This window comes from Pezoporus flaviventris, unplaced genomic scaffold (genome assembly GCF_033815535.1).
Source record: "Pezoporus flaviventris isolate CSIRO_AGI_PZ_B2104156 unplaced genomic scaffold, CSIRO_AGI_Pfla_v1 ptg000015l, whole genome shotgun sequence".
Taxonomy (NCBI): domain Eukaryota; kingdom Metazoa; phylum Chordata; class Aves; order Psittaciformes; family Psittacidae; genus Pezoporus; species Pezoporus flaviventris.
In genome coordinates this window covers 34,803,013-34,817,698 of record NW_026892563.1, presented here as the reverse complement: position 1 = coordinate 34,817,698, position 14,686 = coordinate 34,803,013, and the positions used below count along the sequence as shown (strand labels likewise).

Below are 14,686 nucleotides of genomic sequence, written 5' to 3'. Positions count from 1 at the left end.
TTCAAAGGAACTATAGTATATTATCAGTGAGGAACCAATTTAGAAACTTTGCTTAATGTAGGGGATAAGATTATTTAAGTTAATTGTTTTATTAAAAATATTGACAAAAAAAAAGTTGGTTTTCTCACATGCTTTACCAAGCATTTTGCCTACAAAGCCCATTAAGCAAATGTATACTTTTTGAACTGAAACAGAAGATGATTAAAGACTAGAGTAATTGGTAAATTCAAAGTCAATTATTATTGTTCTTATTATACTGAATTGTATAAATTCAGTAGATCATAGATAAATTCTGATTCATAAGTACAAAATAATATGAAATCACTTTTGTGCTTTTCTTCATTCTACATACTATAATCTAAACAGTATCAGAAAGTCCTTAGACCTCTAAGCATAAACATGAGCACTGTGTCCAGTTCTGGGGTCCTCAACGTAAGAAGGACATGGAGCTGGTGGAGCCAGTGCAGAGGAGGCCACGAGGATGATCAGGTGCTGGAGCACCTCCCATATGAAGACAGGCTGAGAAAGCTGGGGCTGTTCAGCCTGGAGAAGAGAAGGCTGCGTGGAGACCTCGTAGCAGCCTTCCAGTATCTGAAGGGGGGCTATAGGGATGCTGGGGAGGGACTTTTCATTGGGGACTGTAGTGAGAAGAGAAAGGGTGATAGGTTTAAATCGGGGGAAGTTTAGGTTAGATATAAGGAGGAAGTTCTTTACTGTGAGGGTGGTGAGGCGCTGACACAGTGAGCCCAGAGAAGTATTTACTCCATGCTCCATTCCTGGCAGTGTTCAAAGGCCAGGTTGGACAGAGCCTTGGGTGACGTGGTTCAGTGTAAGGTGTCTCTGCCCATGGCAGGGGGGTTGGAACTGGTTGATCTTAAGGTCCTTTCCAACCCAAACCATTCTGTGATTCTATGACAAAAACCCTTCAGTGTAGAAAGTTGATCCTTGCACTTACTGTCCCCGTTATGAATGTGTTTCTTCTATTGCACTAAAACTGGTAAATTGTTGTACATCAAGCTTTCTTGTTGTCTTATAAAAAAAAAAAACAACAACAAAACCCTACCAATTAGCTATGATGAGAAATGAGACTCTTGTGGGTGTGTATTACCAGTGAAAGCCAAAGTAAATGTAGTAACTGGGGACTGGCACACAATGATTCTCAGAACTTCATTTATTTGGTTGTATTCATGAAGGAGAAATAATCTTTTTTCAGAATACGTGCAATGGAAGTGCAGATTGCACTTTGGGCAAGTACTGGTTTCTTAATCCTTGGAAATCACATAAAATGGAAGGAATTTAAAATAGATTTTTGATCTAAAATGCTGTGCATATATTTGGCAATGTACTGTATTGCGAGTATCCAAAAATGTTCCCGTTGGTGTCTGTGGTTAACAGAAATCCCCAGGAGGTTTCCACAGATATTGAAAATGCCCTAAGCTGAAGGTATTTAAAATCAAAATGATTTTCATGCCTAAAAAGAACTGAATTAATTATGGCTTACGGCAACCTGGGCCTCTGTATATGGTGAGGTAGACAGTGGAAAAATATTTTTCATGCCTGCGGTGCAGGCTGCAATACTTATCTTATAGTGTTCAGTGTTGATTATATTCCTTTTGCAAAGTTCATTTAGTCATGGACATTTTCATACTGCCAAATGCTGGGTATATGGGATCTTTGTGAGAATTGAAAAGGAAAGAGGTGGGACAAAATGATATTTGTGTAACTTCTTAAGGGAGTTGGTGGGCATTTCGGTTTCTGTTTCCATTCCTCCTTATCTCAATCATGACTCTCTAAGCAGTCATTTCAATCTTCTTCTGCAATAACTTTATGTCGATTGTCCAGTGTTCAGAAGTGGGAAGAGTAAAAGGTGCAATTCTTCCTGAGCTGCTCCAAATGTTAAGGCAATGGAACAATTAAGTGCCAGGAAATACAAGCATGAAGAATGCTTTTGTTACCGAACGCTACTGAATGATCAAAGCCTTATTTCTTGTGGATACTGAAAGATCATGTGAAAGTCCGTAACCTTCACCATAGTGAAATGGGATCTGGATGGCAAATACCGAGGACTAGAGAGCAGTCTAGGCTTCTGTCTGTTCCTCCTATAGTCTGCAAGCAACAGACCTCTCCAAGATATCACCGTTAAGAGAGCGTGTTGCTCAGGGGCTGTGATATTTAAGCTTCCATGAAGTTACTGTTGCTGCTTATTCAAGCTTGGGGGTTTTAACCAAGTACTTATGCCAGTAGTCCTTTGTACCAAAGAGCGATTAGTAAAAAGAAGGAAAATACGGAAGGGTGACCAAATAACCGGATACAACAACTGCAGATTAAACTAACTTGGATGTTTAATATCTCACTGGTGGTTTGTTATTTAGGTTGCTGATGTATGCTTCCACTGAGTAAACACCTTAAAATTCTGTTAATTAAAAAGAACCTCTGTATCCATTAATGCTGCAGGCATTTATAAACATAGTGCCGGCTTAATGGTAGCTGCTGCCCTTTAGCTTCATGACCAGAATGAGGGAACAAATATGGAACTGGTAATTAATTTTGAATACTGCAGGCTTTTCATCTGACTTTGTCTCATAAACACTAAATTTGAACTGCCTATATTTAAGGTGAAGGCAGAAAGGGCAATTGTGAGTATGGAACATCTTTGGTCTGAGAAAAGACTAGGGGAGGACTTTTCTTACTGGAATTAAGTGGTATAAAGGCAGGGTATATTTGAATACCATGACATGAGGAAAGGTGATGGAAACCCAAAATTATCTCAATAAAATTGTCAAGTGTATTTTTCAAAGAAACAAGATGAAGTATGATTTTCAGGCTTCAAGTAATTAAATCCGTGGAACTTATTGCCAGGGACTATGGGAGTGGAGAAGAGCATAAATGAATCCAAAAAGAGCTAGACAAAGTCAAGAAGTATCAGTCTTGATTGCTGTGATACAGTCTCTAGTTAAGAAGTCTTAAAGCCTTTCACAAGCAGAGGCTGGCAGGCAGGGCAAATTGTAAGCTCTGCTAGAGCTTTCTTACCATTGTACTTTTCCCATAAGCATCTGAGATTGAACACTACTGAAGGTGTGATGATAGAAAAGAAGGGCATTTGGTCTGTCTTAATGTGAGTTCTGTGCTTAGAAACTATTAAATAGTCTCATACTCATGACTGGTGTAAGCTGTCATAAAGGATGCTGAAGGGTGTAAGAGATCCTGGCAAAGACCAATGTGAGGGACATTTAGTTGTAATGGGATTGGTTTGTCTCATGTAGCTCTCATAAGAGTTTTACTTGTAATAATAACAGACATAAAGGTAGGAGAAGCTGCTTACTTTTCTCTCTTTCTAGTACTGCAAATTCAAAGCATGAAATAGAATTACAAATTAGTTGTTTTACAACTCTAAAAACCAATGTTGACTTAAAAATCATGATACTTGAAGGAAAAATAAATGTTGGGTTTCTTTTATTTGTCTTTCTGATGTTTCAACCTATAAAGTTTGTATAATCTTTCTTGAAACTGTCTTTTCTCTGGAGGCATTTCAGCTCTGGAAAATTGAAATTCTTATGAACCTAGAAACAAGGACATTAAAAAACACGACTAAATTTCATGGGAAGTGGTAACACTTTTCTGTGTTTCCCTGAAGGTCTTCCAGCTCACTCTTAATATATACAAAGTGGATTTAATAACCTACCTTTTGCAAAATAATCCAGAAAACCATAGTAGAGTGGAAGTCTGAGTTCTTCAGGCATTAGACTGAACCAAACATACCCATGACTAGCTGCCGTGATGATTTCCCTCTAGCTCTTGTATTGGGTGGTCCTTCCCTTCTCCTGCCACATTACTTGAGCTGCTACTCAAGGGGTACCTAATCGTGCTGAGACTGCTGGAGGCATGTGTCAGAGCTGGCAAAAAGCTGACAGTAGCTCATAATATCTTCCAGTAGCCACTGCTTTCATTAACACTGAAAATACAAGGTGTCCAAGCTGGAGAAGTCGAATTCTTTTGCAGTATAGGAACCAAGGAGGTATTTTGAGGATGCCAGCCACCAGTGGAAACAGGTTTCCCCACAGCAGCTGGCTTCTATGTGGGTAGGGACAGAAACAGGGTGGCAAGTTTGAAGGGGATTATAAAATCTGAAAGCATGACAGAGACTGAAGAAAGGATGTGAGAGACAGGATTGACATGAGGCTGCAGAGATGGCCAAGAGAATGATCCCATTAGAATTCCTAAGGCATGACTGAGTTGTCACATGTTTTGGACATTGGAGGTGTTTGTTTGATTCAAACTCTTAAGCTGTTAAATTTGCCTAGTGGTACCCAAAAGGGGTGGTGGTGGTTGTTTCAATTTTAAGGTCATTTTATTACCTGGACATAAAAAAATTTGAAACCTGTCAATATGAGCTTGTGATTTTTTTTGATGCTTTGACATGGCAGTATTGTGCTAGTTTCAGAAGAGTGTTACGGAGGCAATCAGAGTGAAGTGTCTGCCTTATTTCAGTAACTGTTGAAAGAGAAATGGAAGAAATGGTGTTTTAAATATTAGCAATGCTAGTGGTGATTAAGAACGGCTTGATAGAGAAATTTAACGTAAGAAGCCACAGCTTGGTGACTCTACATGATAGATACTGACCTAATTTTTGGCAACTAAGCCATAAGCATCAGCCTTGATATATCAGACCTAGCATCTGGTAAGATGTCTTACAACTTTTAAAAATTAATGCACAGAGGGATGAAAAACTACTGTATATCAGCATGCTTTTTATCCCTGTCTAAATGCAAATGTTCTAACCAGCCCATAAATATATTTTAGAACTTAAAAGAAAATAAAAAACTTTTCATAGTTGATGTGGTGGAGTTCCAATATTTTCTTGTTTGTGATGTTACATGCTGTTTGTTTAAAAAAATGCCTGTACGTAGATGTTCATGATTGTCTCCACCAGTCAAAATATCATTCTTTATTCAGACGAATAAGCAAGGCTTCAGATTTATTAATATCCTCCTTTTAATGTTGCACCGAAAAGGGCATCATGTCCATGGTTGAAAATGTGATAACTTCAGGGAATTTGTGACCATTGTTGCTTTGTCATTCTAAAGACATTGATTTTTTTTTTTTTTAATATATATAAATCTACAGCTCAAGGTTTTTGGCTCATTGATTTGAACGCTGAATGCTTATGTGGAAACAACTAAATGCCAAACTGTAGATGAATTCAGGCTACTGGGCATACTTAAGTTAACACTGGGCATGACAAGACTGTTTGAGCAGACGGAATGTCATGAATCTTTCTGTGAACAGAAGTCTTTGTGAAAATCTAAGATTTGGCACAGAAACTCTTGTGTTTACTGCCAGCTTCGGCATTCTTAGACAGACATCTGGAGATGTAGGTAGTTACATTATTTCTGTAACAATTCAATGAAAAATCATGACTGCAATCTGTTATTTTGAAAATATCTGTACTCCTGAATGCCCCCTTTTATCTTTCCCCCTTCTCTCTCTCTCTCCGCCCTCTACCCCCACCCCCTGGATTTAGGAGATCCTGAGGATAGACAGTTGAAAATATAAAATGCAGAGCTGCTCTGAGCAGTGAAAAGATTGCTGCTTCTGCTAAGGATTTGTTCTTCCTGCTTGCTACTTTAAGATAAAAAAAAAAAGAAAAAGCAAGCGTGCAGGATTTTTGCCATGCAATAACTACTTGGGAAATGCTGGGAGTAATTAGTGTCTTGAAGCTTGCATTTTAGTATGAAGTATGAACTAAAGCCTTAATAAAATGCAGTCAAAAGTCCTGAGCAGTTGCACACGTATAGCAGGAAATCTCCTCTACACAATAGAGATTAAATGCTCCCTGTGCATGCTGTATTCTGCTCAGCCCTCTGCGTTCGGAGCTGGGACCGTGGCAGTCGTTATCTCTAGCAGGTTCCTTGGTGATTTTCAAGCCCTGCACTACCTACCCAAGTGGCAGTGACACCAGCTTTCGCTGAAGCCTTATTACTCTTAAAAGAGCAATTTGGTTGGTTGCACAGCTATTAGGATCAGACAGTCAGGCTTAAAGCTGTCAGTACAACTGCTTCTCATCTTTTTTCACAATCCTGACATCTTTTCTCTTTTCTGCTGGACACGAGCATTACTGTTTTTATCATTTTCGATCAAGCTCACGCTGCAAGCTGAGGAATATATTCCCACAGAAGCCAAAGTGAGGAGCAGAAATTATTTTATAGCTACTGTAGTAGCAGCAGTGCAGGCTGCATGTTGTGGGAAAGAAACCGGATCAGTGAGAAATGTGGCTTTCCTCAGGGCTACATCATTGAGATATTACTTCAGCATCTAAGGAGAGTAAAGCTACTTTTTGCTCTGATTTTTCAATGATTAATCACTCCTTAACCAAACAGAAAGTGTGGGAGAAGATGTAAGATTTTTTTTTTTTTTTAATATATTTTTTTCTTTTTTTTTTTTTGTAATAACTTGTGGAAATGCTGTTATCAGTGAAACGGGGGAAAATTACTATGCTTGAACTTCTTTTCATTTTGATGTTGCTCTTCTCTGGACCAGCCTTGAGCAAGCTTAGCAGGACCAAAGGCAAACACTGGAAGGGGGGTAAGTGGAAAGCAAAAGTTTTGTAATGGATGTTTGGGAAAGATTCTGCATTAGAGGTCATCTAAGGAGAATACCTATGCTGTTTTGAGTGACTCAGATTTCAGGTTGCCATGTGGGCTTGCAATAGGATGCTGAAAAGAGAGCATGGAGTTTAATTTGTTTTCTTGTTAGTTTGCTTAACTGACTCTGTAAGGGATGTATTCCTTGCAGGAATTTTAGTTTGCATTTTACCATTAGCAGAATAACATTTAAGGCCTGTATACAAATAAATGTATGCTATTTAGAAACGAGGCTGTGTGGTTTGTTTTTTTTTGACTATGAGAATTCAGATTAATCTTTTTGTTCTGGAGACTCTGGGACAGGTGCTTGTGGCAGTGTTGCAAGAGATGTTACCCCCATTATAGGGGGTTATAGTCTTGGAAAAGAAGAGGAAAGCAGAAGAGAGAAAGCAAGCAGCCTATTTTGAGAGCAGAATTGTTAGTGTACGTGGTAAAAATGACTAGACAGACATTCTTTTAGAGTACATGAATGTTGTGAAATGCACTGCCAGCAGCACTAATTGGCTGACTGGCTATGTCAGTGTTGATGTGTTAATAAAGATAAATTGCGTTAACTTTATTAAAAAAAAAATGTTGGGCTGAAAAAACACTTATGATTTTTGAAGGCAGCAATCCATTTTCCTCTTCTGTTCAAAACTGCTGAGAAGATTTACCCCGTAGGCTTTGTGAACTGTTCGCTGAATGTGCCTTCTCATAAAGTTCACTTTGTTTTGCTTCTTTGCATGATATTTGTTTATGGAAAACACGGGTTACTGAGGTCTCGTAATCAGATAGCTCAGTGAGCATAAATGTTATCTCATAACTGTTTGGACTGAAGGATTGAGGTTGTAGATGACTTGATGTTTTCTCCCTGGTTGTTTCTTGATGTTACTGATTGGAGGCACCCCAGGATATTTTTTTCTTCTTTTCTCCCCCCCTTACAAGTGTTGCCACAGCATGGTGTGTTTATCACAGCTTTAACAGCACTTCCAGTTTTCCTCTGCTGTCAGTATTGTGATCTGAGGTTAAAGAGTAGCATCAACATTAAAAAGAAGTTTTAATAATTTATCACAACATCTCAGCAGGAGACTCCTCCCTCCCCCCACCCCCCGTATTTCCCTTTATTGCCTTTAAAGATATCACAAATCTTCCACCTACTGTACCTTCAAGGGAAAAAGTTGCAGCACACACTTAACCTGGACTGTTAATGCAGCACAGTATATCTGAAAATTATTTCCTGGTCCTGTAAATCACATTATTGCATGTATCTCACAGTGCTGCTGCTGGCTATCCTTGCTTATAATTACAGGCTGCTATTTACTCTGGGCAGCCTGACCTCCTGTCAGAGGTATGTGAGTCAGGAATATATGTCACTGTCAAGTCCCTGGGATTTAAAAAATGCTGTTAACTTTTTTTCCTTTTCTCCCATTTTCAATTAAATCTGGTAAATGAGAGGTGTATTGCTTTAGTCTCTTGCCTGCCCTCTGATAGAAGCAAAGAGCTCTACTGAAGAATTTTTATCATGGGTACAAAATAATCCCTGAATCTGAGTGCAGAAAATAATACCTTAATATGGGTTGTTTGTTTTCTTAGAGGTGTTCTTTGCAGCTGCAACAAATATAAGGAATATACCTGTTTCGAGGTGGCTAAGAAGCAATTTGTCTTCTTTACTCACAGGTCTTGAATCAGCCAAAAACTAGACATACCTGCTGTACAGTAGTTTTTTCATACATAGATGTTATTTTGAGAGTTGTGTGACTTTAAGATGATGCATGCTTTCCAGTGAAAGTTCCAAGTTCAGGATCTGACAGAACCTATGTCTTCTGGTGTCATGTAGTCTGAGCGTTTCTGACTTCCAAAACATGTTATATGCACTTCTCTTTCCATTAGACATTAAGGATCAGCTTTTGCTTATATATCAACACTGTAAATTCTTTTTATTGGTGTTCACATGGAGCTTAGTGTTGCTTGATGAAATTTAAGCATGCAAACCTCACTGGAGCACACTGGGAAGCCCATCCCAAAATGGAAGCAGATACTTATTTTTGTTGAAGAGGTTCAGGAGAGCCAGACACCTGCATACCACCTTCTAGCTCTATTGTTCAGAAGGAAAAGGTGATGCTGAATGCACATGTCCAGAAATGCATTGTATGAATCATAGTATAGGTATACTAAGGTCAGTTTCTGTGGTGGACAGCAATACCTGATTTAGACTATCCTCTGAAGTTTTTCTGTGCCCCTTACTGTTTCAGCAATGCTGTGAAGTAAAGGCGTCTTTGGAAAGTGCTGGTTTTCTGTATCTGCATAGACCCTGATCATGATCAGTCCAAGTACAGGTTAATGAAGCTGGAGATTCTGTTGGTATAACTAAAAAAAATAATAATAAATTCATTGCTGAAGATACAAGCTCTGAGAAGACATTTTCTGTGGTGTTATTGTGTAGTTTTCTGTATTATTTATGAGAAAAAACTCTATTCACCTGTAGTTTTCTCCTTGGAATTTGCTTTAAAAAATGGCTACCCACAAGTAAAATAAAAGGATTTATGGGTCGAAATGGTTTTCTGATTTAGTTGTAATGTCAGGTGTCAGGGAATGAAATGAGTCTTATATGTGGATTTGGAGAAATGTAAAGGAGAATTGTTTTTCTAGCTGTTTTCAAGTTTTTACTCCAGACAACTTTTCCAGATAATTCATGTGAATGCAGTCTCTAGATGTGCTTTAACCCAGGATTTATAAACTAATGATCAAGATAAAATGAACTTTTAAAGCAGAACCTGAAAGTACAAATCAACTGGGTTTTTTTTCGCCTTTGACCCAAAATAAGATGCCATGGTTCAAGTTTTTAAGAAGGATTTATAATATGGAGAACAAAAAACTAGGAAAAGAAGATTAAGTACTCTTTTAAGTTTACCTTCAGTCGGAAAGCAGATTTGAAGCATTGCTAATGCCTATCCCCTCCTGAATTTATTTCCACAGTGTTTTCATTCCGTCATATATCATGAGGGGGTAAAGACAGGGGGAATTACTTTTCCAGTGTATACATCCATATGCACATATATGGGCTTTGTGTCCATCTATTGGCATCTGTGAGAATATGGAGACTGGAATCATAGAATCAACTAGATCATCAAGTCCCATCTTTACACCAGGACTGCCAAGTCCACCACTAAACCATGTTACCAAGGGCATCTACAGTAAGTTGCTGATTTGTGTCATGCTTGGGAATCTTCCCAACACGCATACTAATAGTATAGTAATAATAATTCCTGACCAGGGAAAACCAGGGCAGTTATCCCCTTTCACAGATCTTCAGCAATATCAAATGTTCCCTTCATCTGTGTATAGTACATCTCATTGGATGAGCATCACAGACCAATGTAAGTGGGACCAGGGACATGGTTGTCTGGGCTATTGCTCCTGGGACTTCAGCCTGTTGAGGAGCTGGCAAGGCTAAGCCAGTGCCAGTACACAGAAAATGCCACGTATGGTGGCTGGGTATTACCTCAGCTGGCAAACAGCAAAATGTGTGGGGAGAAGAAAATCACGCATGATGCTTGTCTTCCTGCAGACATCAGTGTACTTCACAACTCTGCGTGAAGGCTGAGTGGCAGAAAGTGTTCAGAGGAGAAGAGCTGAAGCCATTAGGACCATCGCTGCTCTTAGTGGACATTAAGTCTTTAGTCATAGTTCAATCACAGGATAGCTGTGCCTTCTCTGGCCATCAGGCACATCTGAAGAGCCTGAACCTTTATGTGGTGACCTCCATAACAGGATTTGGTCCATCTGATGATGGGGTGGTCCATCTGACCACCCCAGCCAAAAGGCTGAGGGATGATCCTCAGGATTGAGGCAAACCTTGATGAGGGTGCAAAGAGAGACCCTGTGCATGCCCCAGGGTGTCCTTTGTGAGAGCAATACACTAGCAGTGCCAACAACACCACCCAAAAGTAAAAAGAGGCCTCAAGGGTTGAGGAGAAGAGTCAGAGATGAAAAGACTTCAGAGGGAAGGGACCAGATCTGGGGTTGGGAATGCAAATTAAATATGCCTTTTCCTCAAATGTTGTTTGTTCATGTCTCCCTTGTGGTTCACCAGAAGAATTTCCATTTTCAGAACTAAAAGTGTGAATGGAGTTACTTATGATCAAATTGGAGAAATAACATTAAAATGCAACCACAGTGTAACACCCCACAGAAATAGATGAGGGTGGTGCCTGTCCTCTCAGTCTTCATGGAAGTGGAGCAATAGTCTCTTTAATGACTAAATCAAAGTTTATTATGCCGGTGATCCAGCCTTATATTTCAGTTTCAATTTCAGCTCTATGTCAGTTTAATCATTTTTATGGCAAAAGGTACCAGTGTGAGAAATCTTAAGTGTCACTGGCCAGGCGTTGCTGGTAAGCGTGATACGGAGCTGTATGCATGAGATTCAGTCTCCCTACAGATTGATCAGCACATGTATTATTTAGGATGCGTGTAATCCATCAACACTAGTTTAAATGTTTTCTGGAAATCAAAAGATTTGCAAATCTTTTTATAGGTCAACGTAAATCAAAGATCAGCTCAAACCAAAATCAACATAAGTCAAAGATTAGCTCAGAAGAGAAAATTCTGTAAACTTTCTTCCATATAGAAAGCAGCACCCCCCGCTTCCCCGCCCCCTCCGACTTTCTGAATTTGGAGGTAAAGTATTAGATTATTACAGTAATGGCTAAAGTCTTAGAGTTGGAGGTATGTTACTGGACTGCTGCTTGCTGCCTGTAACTCTGGACACCCAGACATCTCAGGTAGGTGGACATTTGCATATAAAACAAATTTGCAGTGCATACACACTGAGTTTGGTGGAAATAAGGCCTTGAGATTTTCTGCATTTGTAATAAAGAGTCTCTGCATGGTCACAAAGTCCCACACATCAACAGCACTGGTAATTGTTATAGACATTTAGATGTCTTCTTGGCAGCCATTCAAGAATACTATTCACTTACCCCATAGGGAAACTCACAAAGCTTTTTTTCCTCCGGGAGGAGCTTGTATTGATTTGCCTCAAGTCCACAGAGTGCTGAGGATAAAGGGGTGGAGGGTGGGACTTTTGAAGAACGGGGAGTAGACAGGAAACGTTTATGTGGATGCAGTTAGCCTGGGCTTTTAGTGAGAATTATCCTTATGCTTCAGCATGAGGGGACTGATTGGATGTGGTGAGGTAGAGCTTTTGGTGTGGTAGTCGAGTCACAACACTTGGAAAGCACAGTCAGTTGTGCCGATATGATTCACTTGTGTAGTTTCTGTGATTTAGGGGGGGTAATGCTTCATATAGTTTGCCATTTGTCTATTGGAAGTAATTTATTTAATGTTATTTCAAGGATAAGGTGCATGAATTCTTTATCATGTGGTATGACTTTCTTAAGTCGTGTGACATTAAATATGCTGCTATGCACTTGTACATTGGAAAAGCTTATGAAATGCTGACCAAAAGTTTCAAACTCGGTGGCCTAAAATGATTTTACAGAAGCGACCTGATTTTGTGTAGTAAAAAAATTAATAGTTTTTTGGTAGCTTCCGAGGGAGCTCAATGTATTTGTAAGGTGGCTTGTGCATAGATAAGGATCTAAAAAGCTAATTTTAGAAACTGAGGACTCTAAGTGTGGATTGGCAGTTTTAGTTTAACTGCAAATATATAAAGTGTGTGACTACACACAATATGGGACTTGATGTACTGAAGATGTTCTAATAGTTCTGCTTTGAATATACTTTAAAGGGAAAAGACTATTTGGTTACTGAGTGACTGTGAAATTAACTGCATTTTATTCAGTCTTCTGTTTTCTTTAAAGTCTAGATTTAGCCTCTATCCCATGATAACAAGCAAATTTTTGCACCTTCTTTTACACCACCTTCAGAGTGAAATCTGAATTCAAAAGGACTCTGATGACGTGTGAAGCTTCCCATTTATATTTTGTTGGAGCACATGGCCTTTGCTTGTCTGTTTTTCATCTCTTTGAAGACATCTGAAATACCATATAGAAGTCTGGTAACCTGTATTAAAACTCGTGCAGGTGGAGATGACAAAGATGAGGGCAATGGAAAACCAAGTCTGTGAGAGCTTTCTTCCCAACTTGAAGGGAAGGAAAATGACGGGGTTATTTCAGTCACGAGGGAGCAAACGTGGGGAAGATGCAACATCTACTCAAGACCAGAGCAGTGCTGGCAGAAAGCCAAACAGTAACAAATAAATGTAGGTGGGAAGCTAGAAGAGTCTTTCCAAACATCATTGGGAAGGGACTGCCAGCCGCTGGCAGATGAAGTCAGCCTGAGCTGGGTTTCCATAGTCTCCTTCAACCTCTGCCATTCCTCCCTGCAGGGTCTCCCTCAACCTCCTCCAGTTGAGGAGAAGGTTGCTAGTGCTTGTGCACATCTTCTGGCACCCCTACTAAGGTTGTTGATCCAGCTAGTACTTAGCTGTATTAGTATAGAGGATAGCATTAATCTAGCTGATGGGATTCCTTCATTTGCACACTCTCTAGTTGAGGGGGAGCCTAGTATGCAAGAGGGCTATGGCCACAATGGAAGAGAAGCAATTGTGATTAAGGCTCGGTTTAGGCTGGTTCAAGCTGGTACATAACGTTAACCTGCAGTTCTGGATTATTCAGAAGAAAGAGAAAAGAAGAAAAAAAAAAAAAGAAAAAGATTTAATAAGGTGGTGCCTTCCTTTGAATCCTATGTCCACATCCTGTACTTGGAGCCTTGCTTGAAATGTTTGCTATCATATTAAAAAGTATGTTGATCAAACAGTTATAAAACAGAAGGAATATTTAAATACTCTTCTCCCCCTTCCAGCATACACATCCCTCTCCTTTGGTTATTTGCATTTTTTGGTTTTTTTTTGTAAAACAGATTTTGGAACCACCATAAAGCGTTACTGACATTAGAAAACTAGCAAGCACAAGCAAACTGTCTTACTTTGGTCCACAAATAAAATGAACTTGTGTAAAGCACCTGTTAGGTGTTGAAAGAGCACAGATCAGATGTGCTCTTTCAAAATGATGAATAGGCTTAAACACATATTACAGTCTCTAAGAAAAAGTTGTTTTGGCTTTCCCTTTCTAACAGTTTTGAAAGACAGTGATGTTCGTCAGTTAAACACTATTGATTTTTGACTTCAAAGCATGATCTGAAGAGTACTTAGAGTACATTACTTCTTTCAAGAGCCATTACTAAATACCTTCATGAAAACTTCCTATAGTACATTCAAAATTAGCGGTGGGAGGGGGAGGGATTATGTGATGTTTTTGCATATGATTTAGTTTTGGTAAATGATATTTGAATTGCCAACAATAGAAAACTTCTGATGTTTTAGAGCTGCTGTTCAATAAGGACAACACCTCCAATAGAAATTACTTTTTCAGTCATTTATATCTGAATCATAAAATCTTGTTCTTGGCTTAATTATGCCATCTTAGCTCTCATCCTGGCACTGGTTTCATCCTACTAGTTTTGAAACTTCATCCTCTTATGTTAGCTGAATAGTAAGACAATTTTGTGGTTGCATGTGTGTGTTGTATAGAGCAGTGACTCGCAGTAATTCAGAAACATCAAAAAGTTTTTCTGTTTTCTAAGGTTTTCCCTCAAAACTGGTGTTTTTCATTACTGTGTTTCCTTTCATAAGGAAATTAAATGAAGTGATGGAAAAAAAACAAGATAAGAAAAATTGAGTTTTGTTTGCAGAAATGCTTATGACTCAGCAGAAGCTGCCAGAGATAATGACTTTCAGCCTTTCCAAAAATCAAGGTTTTGATATGACTAACTCCTCTTTCCTCTGGACTCCTATATCTTCTGAATACCAAGTGTCTTTGCAGCCTCCCCATTTCCTTTCAGGCGTGGGCATGCATTGTGATGAGACTTCATTGGTACAATTCCTGCTGTGGTTCCAAGTACAGCATGGTCACAGTGGCTCAAAGAAGCAGCAAAATCTTACTCTTCACTGTCTTTCCCATGCAGAATGCTGGATAATGACAGATGACAGTCCTCACATTAATGCCTCACATTGCTTTAGCTAATGATTCAGTTTCCACCAG

General features: G+C 39.2%; 1 protein-coding gene across 19 annotated transcripts in view; it reads left to right on the top strand.

Annotated features, from left to right (window-relative positions):
• Positions 1-14,686, top strand: part of ROBO2 (roundabout guidance receptor 2) — a 1,073,259-nt gene that overhangs the window by 170,607 nt on the left and 887,966 nt on the right. For 16 of the 19 annotated variants that reach the window (XM_061453996.1, XM_061453989.1, XM_061453993.1 and 13 more), the window contains exon 1: positions 6,434-6,582. The exons of the other annotated variants lie outside the window; for them this stretch is intronic. In XM_061453996.1, the coding sequence (XP_061309980.1) occupies positions 6,459-6,582 (124 nt within the window). In that variant the 5' untranslated portion in view covers positions 6,434-6,458. Of the gene's footprint in view, positions 1-6,433; positions 6,583-14,686 lie in introns of those variants that run through there. 19 annotated transcript variants of the gene reach the window in all.